This window comes from Mustelus asterias, chromosome 19 (assembly GCF_964213995.1).
Source record: "Mustelus asterias chromosome 19, sMusAst1.hap1.1, whole genome shotgun sequence".
Classification (NCBI taxonomy): domain Eukaryota; kingdom Metazoa; phylum Chordata; class Chondrichthyes; order Carcharhiniformes; family Triakidae; genus Mustelus; species Mustelus asterias.
In genome coordinates, this window is record NC_135819.1 from 44,450,212 (window position 1) to 44,463,063 (window position 12,852).

Here is a 12,852-nt window from a genome sequence, read left to right on the forward strand (position 1 = left end):
TCTCCCCCAAGGGGAGAGCAGCCTATGGTCATCTGGGACTATGGCGATTTTATGTCTAATAAGGTTCAAAGAGAATGATATCGACACTTTGAGGTGCAGGTGAAAGCCAGAATGCTCAATCAGTTATTTGTATTGGTGCTAATAAAGAAAGAGAATCCTGACAAAATATTGGCAGAAACTGAGACAACGGAGACAATAGTTAGTGTAAGAATTGAGAGGGAGAAGGTTAAGGAAGGCTGCTATGGCTAAGGGTGATGGTTTGGATGACTTGGATCCCAGGTTGCTAAAGAGAGTTGAAGGCTTGTTTTAATCTTAAACCTTCCTTAGATGGAGCTGGCTTAGGATTTGGAATCCATAATCAGGGAAACATTCACAAACATTTGGAGAGGTTTGGGTTAGTTAAAGAAAGCCAGCGTGGAATTGTAAAAGGAAGATCTTGCCAGGCAAACTCATTGATATTTTTTGCAAAAGTAGCAGAGGAGTTTGATGAAAGGAATATTGTGGATGTTGTCGATATAGATTTTAATCAAATGTTTTGCAAATTTTCACATAAAAGACTGATTAAAAAATTGAAGCCTATGGAATAGAAAGGTCAGTATCCAAACAGATAAAAAAAATTGGCTTAAGAACAGAAAGCAGCAAGCGGTGGTAGATGGTTCTATTTTGGACTTGACAACAGTAGACAGTGGTGTTTGCCAGGTGTCAGTTCTGGGATCACTGTTTGTTTAACAATAAAGGAAAAATGAAAAGTTATATTTGCTGCTGAGTCAGTGACAAACCACTCTGAGCGAGAAAACAATCACATTTGGAGAGAGACTGGGAGCAAGGTATAAAACTGTTGCTGCTTACCAGGTATGTATTTGGTGGTGGATGTGGTTGTCGTCACTATCTCAGGTTTTGGTGTCGTTTCTATAAAGCAGAAAACATTTCAACCTGTGAAACCGCTCTGAGTCTCAGATTCTGCTGCATGTCGCTACGCACAGAAGTTGCAAAAAATGAATCCATTCACTTTTCTCTTTACTTAACAAAATTATTTTAGCAAATAGGCAATATAATTAATTAATAGCTCTTCAGCCAGGACATCAATTTTTCAAGGTAAGATTTGCTGGCGTTTGTCACATAGAATGGAGTTCCTGTCAATATTAGTTTTCAATGGACAGTGCAAACCTCTTAGAATAGACAGATGCACATCGACTTGAATTCTCCACATTAACAGCGGCTCTGACTGTTTCACTTCCCAGAGTCCTCCAGCTCGAAGCTGACCTGACAATGTAGTGTCAGTGGAAGGTCCTAACATTGAAATATTGTCCTGGCAACCTGCACCATCATATCCAGATTCATACATAATGCCGTTTCTATTCAACACAGAGCGTGAACTGCAGTCCCTGTCTCTCTTGCTAGACGATGACCATCTCCCCCAAGAGACAGAATCTACCCATAGTCCCCCAACAATCAATGGCTTTACCATTGCTGAATTTCCCACTATCAACATCCTGGGTGTTACCATTGACCAGAAACTGAACTGGACTGGCCATATAAATACTGTGGCTAGCAGAGCAGGTCAGAGGCTAGGAATCCTTTTGTAAGTATCTCACTTTCTGACTCCCCAAAGCCTGTCTACCATCTACAACGGACAAGTCTGGAGAAAAATGAAATACTCTCCACTTGTCTGGATGAGTGCACCTCCAAAACATTCAAGAAGCCTGGCACCATCCAGGACAAAGTTGTCCACTTGACTGCTACCCCTTCAACACACATTTAATCCCTCTACCGCCGATGAACAGTGGCAGCAGTGTGTACCATCTCCAAGATGCACTGCATGAACCCACGAAGGTTCCTTAGGCTGCACCTTTCAAACCCATGTTTTCAGCCATCTAGAAGGACAAGGGCAACAGATATCTGGGAACACCATCACCTGGAGGTTCCCCTCCAAGTCACTCACCATCCTGACTTGCAAATATATCGTCGTTCCTTGTTGTTGTTGTTGGGTTGTTGTTGGGTCAAAATCCTGGAATTCCCTCTCTAACAGCACTGTGGGAGTACCAACACCTCAGGAACTACAGCAGTTCAAGAAGGTGGCTCATCACCACGTTCTCAAGGGCAAGTAAGGATGGGCAATTAATGCTGGCCAGCCAGTGACACCCACACCCCACAAATGAATTTTTAAAAAATTCTTCATCCTCCTCATTCGAAATGGATTTAAGACAGCTACTCTATGTTTGATGACACTTCCAAATAGACTTGTGAGACAGTTTATCATAGTTTAGTTACACAACATTGCCACAGTGGTCCATATAACATCAATCTAGCATGTAATTTGACTGCTTGACTCATTTAGCATCAGGTTGTTTCATCAGACTGGTAATTCACTCATCATCTCAAAGATCAAAGGGGGTGAAGAGGGTGATATTCTGCTATCTGCAAGAGGAGGAGTCACACTGCAGGAAAACTACATTCCACAGACCAACCTACTGAGCACATACCACCAGACTCAGTTTTCTAGTGGGTATCAACAAAAAACCTGATAATATGGGCTGTACGGTGGCACAGTGTTTAGCAATTCTGCCTCACAGCTCCAGTGACCCAGGTTCGATTCCCGGCTTGGGTCACTATCTGTGTGGAGTTTGCACATTCTCCCCGTGTCTGGGTGGGTTTTCTCCGAGTGTTCTGGTTTCCTCCCACACTCCAAAGATGTGTGGGTTAGGTTGATTGACCATGCGGAATTGTTCCTTAGGTGTCAGGGGGACTATTAGGATAAATACTTGGGGTTTTTGGGATAGGGCCTGGGTGGGATTCTTGTCGGTGCAGGCTTGATGGACCGAATGGCCTCCTTCTATGATTCTTCTATGAAATCCTGTAGCTGAGCTCAGAACAGCGTGAAATAGTCAGAGAGATGGAATGAGATGGATTGGCTGTGACTTGCAGTCCATTATATTGCTTTACAACATCAGTATTGACAAAGTGTGACAAACAGGTTGTTCAGTGACAGCATGTTATATATATATATAAAAATAATTTAACATACTCTTCTCATTAGGAGCTGGGCACTCTACGGGATGGTAGTTAACGCTCATTGCAAAAAAGTGTGAACTTGGGAGCGAAAGTGCTGATTTGCTTCCCATTTGGGCAAACATGATGTCAGGAAGACGATTTGCTAAACAACTTCCAATAAATTACAACTTAACGGTCAAGGATGCAATCACTTTCCAAGCAAACAATTAGAAAGGGAAATGTGTGTGTAAAAGTGAAAGCTGTATGTTGTTACCCTTCAATGACAGGCCGCATGGAGCTAGTAAACAACCTATTGGAGACTAACTTAATGCAAGGTATGAAAGTGTTGTCCCTTATTAGGTATGTAGCTGGTGGTAGCTGTAATTGTAGCCCATGCCAGTGTTGGTAGCATTGTTTCTGTAGAACAGGAAAATCTTTCAACTTCTTACATTGCACACTGAAGCCCGTAGTATTCAGTTTAAAAACATATATTCTTGGTCATGTGCGGCAGAATAGCATTTGTAAAAACGAAATCTATTCACTTCTATCTTAATCTACTCAATAAGATTATTTTGGAGGAAAGGAAAGAGAACCATTCAAAGCGAACAGCCTTTGCCATCAGAGCATCATTTCCACAAATATAAAGGGTTGTGGGAATTGCTATGTCAATTGGACCATTAATGGAGTTCCTGCAACAATTAGTTTTCAATGGACAGTGGAAAGCTTGGGCAGATTTATATTCAACTAGCTATCCAAAAAAAAAGAGTGGTTTTAAAACACTTGGACAACAATCCTGGCGCTGATACTGGAGCAACTCCTCCCAAGGCTCCAACATGATCTTAACAGAGTATACAGGGTCAATGGAAGGGTCTACCATTTAAGCATTTATGCTGTGGACCTGCACTACATTATTCAGTCACACGTCATGTTACTGCTACTATTCATTATGAATAGGGAGTAAACAGTTGATCATGTCGAGCTAGGCACCAGTCACTTTCTTGATGTGAGTGTGTCCGCAGTATATTAGTTATAATGCAAAAGAAATTTTAGTCCAAAAAGAGGAGATGGTTCAGGTAAGAGTTAAATAGCATGTGAAACAATGCCGGACAAATAGTTGAAAATACACTAATCATCTTATTGCTATCCACTTCTCTAATTGATGTATTAGCCCATGTATTTGATATGGACCAATGACTCGATTAAAATGACAGACATTGTCTTATGAATCAGTGCATCTTTTGGGCAGACTATTACTACAATAATTTCTAATTTGGATCTACTATTGCTTTATCAGCTTGATGCATTATCTGTGTCGGATGTAGGATTTTCACTCATATAGGGCAAGTTTGTTCAAAGTGTTTTTGTTCTAAAAGAGATGTGTATTTTATTTATTCATTCATGGGACATGGGCGTTGCTGGCTGGCCAGCATTTATTACCCATCCCTGACTGCCTGAGGACAATTGAGAGTCAACCACTTTGCTGTGGCTCTGGAGTCACATGTCGACCAGACCAGGTAAGGACGGCAGATGACCTTCCTTAAAGGACATGAATGAACCAGATGGATTTTTACGACAGTCGACAATGGTTTCGTGGTCATCGGTAGATTCTTAATTCCAGATATTTTTTATTGAATCCAAATTTCACCATCTGCCTTGGCGGGATTCGAACCCTGGTCCCCAGAACATTCTAGCTGAGTTTCTGGATTGATAGTCTAGTGATAATAGGCCATCATCCCCTTTACACGCAAATATCATATTTACCAGGAGTGGTGGTTGTAGAGGTGGTTTCAGGCAGATAGGTTGTTGTCCGTTGTGTTGTGGTTTGTGGCTCACAGCAAACACGGATTTGATAATCATAACAAAACTTCCTGTCCAGCGAAGCACTTTCGCTGTAAACACAGACAAGTCCTGTGTCTTTGTCACAGGTCACATTGTCCGTCGATTCACTTATTGGCCTCTCCGGGTAATCAGCAAATTGACATTGGATTTTATTAATTGCATCAGAAGAGGAAGGGCACAGTTCATCGCGCATGGAATCCAATAACTCAGAATCGCCTGGGCTGTCCTCAGAAGGCGTCTGATCATTAATCCAAGGAGACCATTCACCGTTACATTGCTCCTCTGCAAAATAAGAAGTCTGGGCTTACTGAACCTGCCTTTAAACAAGTTAATTAACAAGAAATACAAAGATTAAAATGGCACAGCAACCTCTCTCAATTTGACGCCATATTCTTTCAACGTCATACAGCATAGAAACAGGCCCTTCAGCCCATCATGTCTATGTCAACCATCAAATACCAATCAAAATCATCCCATTTACCAGTCCTTGGTCATTAGTCTACTGTGCATTCAAGATTTAAGTGCTTGTCCAGATGTTTCTTAAATGTTGCAAGGGTATCTGCCTCCATCACCCTCTCGGGCAGCGCATTCCATATTTCCATCGCCCTCTGGGTGAATCATCCCCCTCTAAACCACTTACTCCTCACCTTAAACCTATGCCCTCTGGTCTTAGACTCCTCTGCCATAACTAAAAGATTCTGAAGATCTATCCTTGCTATGCCTCTCATTATTTTATATACCTCTATCAGATCCCCCTTCAGTCTCCACTGCTCCAGGGAAAACAAACCCAGCCTATCCAGTCTCTCCTCATAGCTGAAACTTTCCATCCCTGGCAACATCCTGGTGAATCTCCTCTGCGCCCTCTCCACTGCAATCACGTTCTTCGACATTGTGACGTCCAGAACTGCACACAATATTCCATCTGTGGCCTAACCAATGTTTTATAAAGTTGTACCAACTCCTCCCTGCTCCGATAGTCTATGCGCCGGCTAATGAAGGCAAACATTCTGTATGCCTTCTTCACCATCTTATCTACCTGCGCTGCGACCTTCAGCGTTCTATGAATTTGTACATCAAAGTCCCTTTGTTCCTCAATACTCCCTAGGGACCTACCATTCATTGTGTATATTCCACCCTTATTGGACCTCCCAAAATGCATCACCTCACACTTATCAGGATTAAATTCCATCTGCCATTGCTCTGCCCAATTTACCAGCTGATCTATATCAGTCTGTAGTCTTAGACTATCCTCCTCGCTATCAACAACACCACCAATTTTCATGTCATCTGCAAACTTACTAATTATACCTATTACATTCCAATCCTGCACGGTGGCACAGTGGTTAGCACTGCTGCCTCACAGCGCCAGGGACCCAGGTTCAATTCCGGCCTTGGGTCATTGTCTGTGCAGAGTCTGCATGTTCTCCCCGTGTCTGCTTGGGTTTCCTCCGGGTGCTCCAGTTTCCTTCCACAGTCCGAAAGAGGTGCTGGTTAGGTGCCTTGGCCATGCTAAATTCTCCCTCAGTGTACCCGAACAGGCGCCGGAGTGTGGCGACTAGGGGATATCCACAGTAACTTTGTAGTGTTTATTAGTGTCACAAGTAAGCCTACTTGTGACACTAACAAATAAATTTTAATAAACTTTATTCAAGTCATTAATGTATATAACAAACATCAAGGGTCCCAGCACTGATCCCTGTGGTACACCACTGGTCACAGGTTTCCAATCACAAAAGCAACCCTCCTCCATCACTTTTGGCTCCTATTAACAAGTTAATTTTGGATCCAATTGGCAACTAACCTTGGATCCCATGGGCTCCAACCTTTTGGACCAACCTTCCCCGTGGGACCTCACTGAAGTCCATGTAAACCATATCAACTGTGCTACTTTCCTGAACAGTTGCAGTCCATGTATCCATTCAGTCTCACATTGCAGTTAAGAAGAGTGGTTTTAGGATGTTGACCCCGTGATAGTGAAGGAATGGTGATATAGTTCCGAATTAGGGTGTGCAGTTGACATTCACTGGGAATAGTGCTTCAGATAACTTATTACATTCCAGCTCCACAATTTCATCGCAATGATGCAAAGACGACCAATCCAGTACAACACTGTTCATCTAAGCACTAAGGTGCTTTCCATGTTCATATTCCTACTTCAGAAATCAATGGGTTAATTTTCATTTACGTGCGAGAGAGAGAAAGAGCGGGGAAATGAAATTCCAGGGAAGAATTTGAGAGTCTATTGAGAGAATTCTTTTCCTGGTTTGAAACAGAAACCACCCCGATATTTGATAACTGCAGAATTGCTATTTAATAGGAATGTATAATACAATGCCCCCACGTTGCTTGGGCTGCACATAGGATTTGTACCCTGTTCTGCTAAACATGATGCGAGGAACATAATTTCCTAAAATTGAACCAAAAATTTACAAAATAAGGAACAGCTTTGCAAACATTTTCAAAGCAAACCAATTTGAAGTAGAAAATTCAAAGCCACATTTATAAAATAATAAAACAGACCACATAAAGTTAGAATCGAATCCATTCTGAAATAGACTTAGCACAAGATATAAAATCGCTGCCAATTACCGGTTGTGGTGCTGCTGGTGGGCACGGTTGAAGTTGTTGTCACAATCGGGGTTGTAGTTTCTGCAGAGGAGAAAAATATTTCAACAGTGCACACTGAGGATTATAAACTTACCTTTCTATTGCATGTAGCTAAGCACAAAATTTCTAAAAATTACACCTATTCAATTGTATACTCAGTACACTCAATAAACTTAGCGTGGAGAGAATAGAACTACTTAATAACCCACATTCATACACTAATTGCACAAGTGAACAGTTGATGGAATTGTCACATTGATTTGCTACAGTGCAGAAAGAGGCCATTCAGCCCATCGAGTCTGCGCCGACCACAATCCCACCCAGATCCTATTCCCATAACCCGACATTTTTACCCTGCTAATCTCCTGGCACTAAGGGGCAATTGAGCATGGCCAATGCACCTAACCCGCACATCTTTGGACTGGAGGAGGAAACTGGAGCACCCAGAGGAAACCCACACACTATTTCAGACAAGCAGTCCTTGAACTTATGACACAACTTGTTCCTGAAAACTATGTCATGTCAAAACATCATAAGTGTGAACTGATTTTCACGTAGGTACACAATGATAAAAACAATCAACTGGTTCATGACCACATGTCAATGTTCATCCTTCAGGATTATTTGTGCATCCATGTATTGGTCTCAGGTAGTTGGAAACTTCTTGTCTGAAGCTATTTGTCAGCCAACAGGTCACTGCAGGAGATTTGACCACATGAATACACTCGCAGATGAGCCTCACATATTTACTGCGCTCTCACTGAAAGTGTCTGCCTAAACAAGACACACAAAACCAAGACAGACAGCACTGCCTCTCCCACTCTCCGTCCACCCATCGTCCTGTCCGTCTCTGGCCCCATGTCTCCGCACTGTGGGGTCACATTTTTCCAGGAAAATCGGACAGCGGTTTCACCGATTCCACAGACTTGTTCAGGTTCTGCGACTGAATAATATACAAGGCAGGTGGCATAGAGCATTGTATTGTCGAAGCCAGCATCGTAAAGCCGAAACAACATGCAGATTTATAAATATCCTAAGTGCCATTCATTTTAATTCGAACATCGAGGGATGCTTGTCGGGATATATTTGATAATATACACTTCTTGTTTGAAGCTTCGACACTGGGGACATATATCAGTTTATGCAAGTGGATGCACCCTGCAGGATTTTACCACAACTGGTACCAAATCCCTAACATACATCTTATTTCCACTAAACAATAAATTAGGAGCCCCATCTCTTAAAAGCTGCGTAAACATTACCAGAAAACAAAAATAATACATTTTCAAACCAAATAATTAGAATGGAATATCTGTGGTAAAAAGGTGAAAGTTTTATTTCATTACGTATTCAGTGACAGGCCACATGGAGTTAGAAAATAATCCATTTGTGGAAACCGTCTTGATGCAAGTTATTAAACGGCACTTACCCACTTTGGGGGTGGGGGTGGTGGTGGATGCAGTTGAAGTCGTTGTTTCAATGAGTGATGTAGTTTCTACAGAAGTGAAAAATATTTCAAACCATTACACTGAGACTCATCTGTACCAGATTTATATAGACTTACTTTTCTGCTGCAGGTAGATAAGCATAAAGTTCCTGAAGATTATAGCTATTCTCTTTATCTTAGCGTACCCAATAAATGTACTTAGTGGAGACTGAATAGAACTATTTAATGAACCATATTCAATATTCTATTTAGTGTAAGAGTTTCCGGAATTGTTACACGGATTTGATTTCTGATTTGATTTATTCTTGTCACATGTATTAGCATACAGTGAAGAGTATTGTTTCTTCCGTGCTAGACAGACAAAGCATACCGTTCATAGAGTACATAGTAGAGAAGGAAAGGAGAGGGTGCTGAATGTAATGTTACAGTCATATGTAGAGTGTAGAAAAAGATCAGCTTAATGCAAGATAGGTCCATTCAAAAGTCTGATGGCAGCAGGGAAGAAACATTCAAAAATAATTAATTTGTGGAGGTAGATTTGGTGCAATTTAATTCAAAAACTGCTGTCACTTACCAGGCATGTAACTGGTGGTGGAGGTAGTTTTAATCATTGTCCACGTTAGTGGTACAGTTTCTATGTCGCAAGAAAAATATTGCTACACCACTCAGTGAGCCTTGCCTGTACCAGGTTTGAAAACATACTTTCCTGCTGCCCGCAGCCAAGCACCCAAATTTCAAACTTCTAGACACTTTGGTCGGGATTCTCTGATCTCATTCCCCCGCCCACCGCCCGCCCACCGCCCGCCCACCCCCCACCGCTGTCAGCAAGAACAGACAATTTCTGTCGTATGGAGAACGGCTGAGGACTCTGGGTCTGTACTTGTTGGAGTTTAGAAGGATGAAGGGGCAATCCTATTGAAACTTACAGGATACTGCGTGGTTTGGATAGGATGGACGTGGAGAGGATGTTTCCACTAGTAGGAAAAACTAGAACCAGAGGGCACAACCTCAGGCTAAAGGGACGATCCTTTAAAGCAGAGAGGAGGAATTTCTTCAGCCAGAGAGTGGTGAACCTGTTGAACTCGTTGCCACAGAAGGCTGTGGAGGTCATTGAGTGTCTTTAAGACAGAGATAGATAGGTTCTTGATTAATAAGGGGATCAAGGATTATGGGGAAAAGGCAGATGAATGGGGATGAGAAAACTATCAGCCATGATTGAATGGCGGAGCAGACTCAATGGGCCGAGTGGCCTAATTCTGCTCCTATGTCTTATGGTCTAATGGTGCTCAGCCGAAACTCCATTCACTGCAGCGAGACCGGAAAATCCCAGCCATGAGCAAAGTAGGAGAATTCTGGCCTTCATCTCAGTCTCGATCACAAAATTATTTCATCAGTTAATCCACAAGGCAAAATAATTTGTCAAACCTAATTTGGTAGCCCATTCCACTTAGCGCTGGCCAAAGCTTTCTGGCCCTTCCCGTTGCGGAATCTTCTGGGATCCCACTAACGTCTACGGTACTTTGTGTGGCTTGCTTGTCCCGCTGTTGAGGAATCTGCCCGGTGGGAGGTTGCCATTGGCAGAACTGGAAGAACCTGCTGGCAGGAACGGCCAGAATCCCAGAATTCCTGTCTTTGTCCAATGTTCTGATTGCCCACTGGGTTGATTTGCTGGGCAGATCACACAAAGGCATGAGAGGCACATGCAGAACTGGAGTGTACGTCATGGGCATGGCTGCCAACACTGGATGACAGCAGCAGTGGGTGCAGGGAGATGGTGGAGTAAGAAGGTAAAGAGAGCCCAGCTCTCTAGACGGACACACGAGGACGGCCTCAACCGGGATATTGGGTTCATGTCACACTATTTGTAACTCCCACAGTTGCGTGGACCTGCAGAGTTTCACTGGCTGTCTTGTCTGGAGACAATACACATCTTTTTAGCCTGTCTTGATGCTCTCTCCACTCCCATTGTTTTGTTTCTTAAAGACTTGATTAGTTGTAAGTATTCGCATTCCAACCATTATTCATGTAAATTGAGTCTGTGTCTTTATAAGCTCTGTTTGTGAACAGAATTCCCACTCACCTGAAGAAGGGGCTTGCAGCTCCGAAAGCTTGTGTGGCTTTTGCTACCAAATAAACCTGTTGGACTTTAACCTGGTGTTGTTAAACTTACTGTGTTTACCCCAGTCCAACGCCGGCATCTCCACATCATAGACGGATCAGGACAGGAAGGATGGTATGTGGGGAGTGGCATGAGATGGGGGAATCATATGGGAGGAGGGGAGAGAACAGGAGGGGATAGCGTGAAAATAAAAAGGGATAGCATGGGAAGTTTGCGATTGGGAACAAGGTGGCATGGATGCAGAAGACATAGAAAGAAGGGCTAGATTGGCTGAGAATGATAGGAATGAAAGAAATGGGATGGGTATGGATATGAGAGGGTTGGCCTGGGAAGGATGGAATGTGGCTGGTAATGGCACAGGAAAGTACTGTGGGAAATGGGAAAGGTACACCATGGTAGGAGTCACATGAGAAGAATGGAAAGGTCTGGGATAACATACCAAGTGACAGTAAAAATTTCACCACAAAGGCTTTGTTGGTCCATATCATAATACGGTGGATGTTATAATAAATACATCCTTCTCACTTGGGAGCTTCGCATGCAGTGGAGAAATATGAGAATGAAAGGGCATGGCAGTTGATGCATGTTAGAAATTATCTATTATTATCTATCATTCCACGAACTGTTATGTCAGGAGTACAACTTCCTACAAGCTGCATTCAAATTTACAACTTAACGACCAGAGAAACAAATGTTTTCAAAGCAAACAATTAAAAGGATAATGTGAGGTAGAAAATGAAAGTTGAGGAGGTGGGGAGGCTGCAGAAAGATTTAGACAGTTTAGGAGAGTGGTCCAAGAAGTGGCTGATGAAATTCAACGTGGGCAAGTGCGAGGTCGTGCACTTTGGAAAAAAGAATAGAGGCATGGACTATTTTCTAAACGGTGACAAAATTCATAATGCTAAAGTGCAAAGGGACTTGGGAGTCCTAGTCCAGGATTCTCTAAAGGTAAACTTGCAGGTTGAGTCCGTAATTAAGAAAGCAAATGTAATGTTGTCATTTATCTCAAGAGGCTTGGAATACAAAAGCAGGGATGTACTTCTGAGGCTTTATAAAGCACTGGTTAGGCCCCATTTGGAGTACTGTGAGCAATTTTGGGCCCCACACCTCAGGAAGGACATACTGGCACTGGAGCGGGTCCAGCGGAGATTCACACGGATGATCCCAGGAATGGTAGGCCTGACATACGATGAACGTCTGAGGATTGTGGGATTATATTCATTGGAGTTTAGGAGGTTGAGGGGAGATCTGATAGAGACTTACAAGATAATGAACGGCTTAGATAGGATGGACGTAGGGAAGTTGTTTCCATTAGCAGGGGAGACTAGGACGCGGGGGCACAGCCTTAGAATAAAAGGGAGTCACTTTAGAACAGAGATGAGGAGAAATTTCTTCAGCCAGAGAGTGGTAGGTCTGTGGAATTCATTGCCACAGAGGGCTGTGGAGGCCGAGACGTTGAGCGTCTTCAAGACAGAAATTGATAAATTCTTGATTTCTCGAGGAATTAAGGGCTATGGGGAGAGAGCGGGTAAATGGAGTTGAAATCAACCATGATTGAATGGTGAAGTGGACTCGATGGGCCGAATGGCCTTACTTCCGCTCCTATGTCTTATGGTCTTATCTTGTGGTTATATTTGTTAATGAGTCAGTGATAGACCACACAGAGATGGACAGACTTGCAGCAGGGTGTACAACCATTGCTGCTTACCAGGTATGTATTTGGTGGTGGATGTGGTTGTTGTCACTGTCTCAGGTTTTGATGTCGTTTCTATGAAGCAGAAAACATTCAACCTGTGAAACTGCTCTGAGTCTCAGATTCTGCTGCATGTAGCTACGTACAGACATTGAA

At 42.8% G+C, this 12,852-nt stretch overlaps 1 protein-coding gene across 1 annotated transcript in view; it reads right to left on the minus strand.

The window, feature by feature from the left end:
- LOC144507484 (mucin-5AC-like) overlaps positions 1-12,852 on the minus strand; it is a 229,113-nt gene that overhangs the window by 68,230 nt on the left and 148,031 nt on the right. The window contains exons 46-47 of the mRNA XM_078234610.1: positions 8,867-8,932; positions 7,420-7,479 (exon numbers count right to left, since the gene is read on the minus strand). Of these exons, the coding sequence (XP_078090736.1) occupies positions 7,420-7,479; positions 8,867-8,932 (126 nt within the window). The remainder of the gene's footprint in view (positions 1-7,419; positions 7,480-8,866; positions 8,933-12,852) is intronic.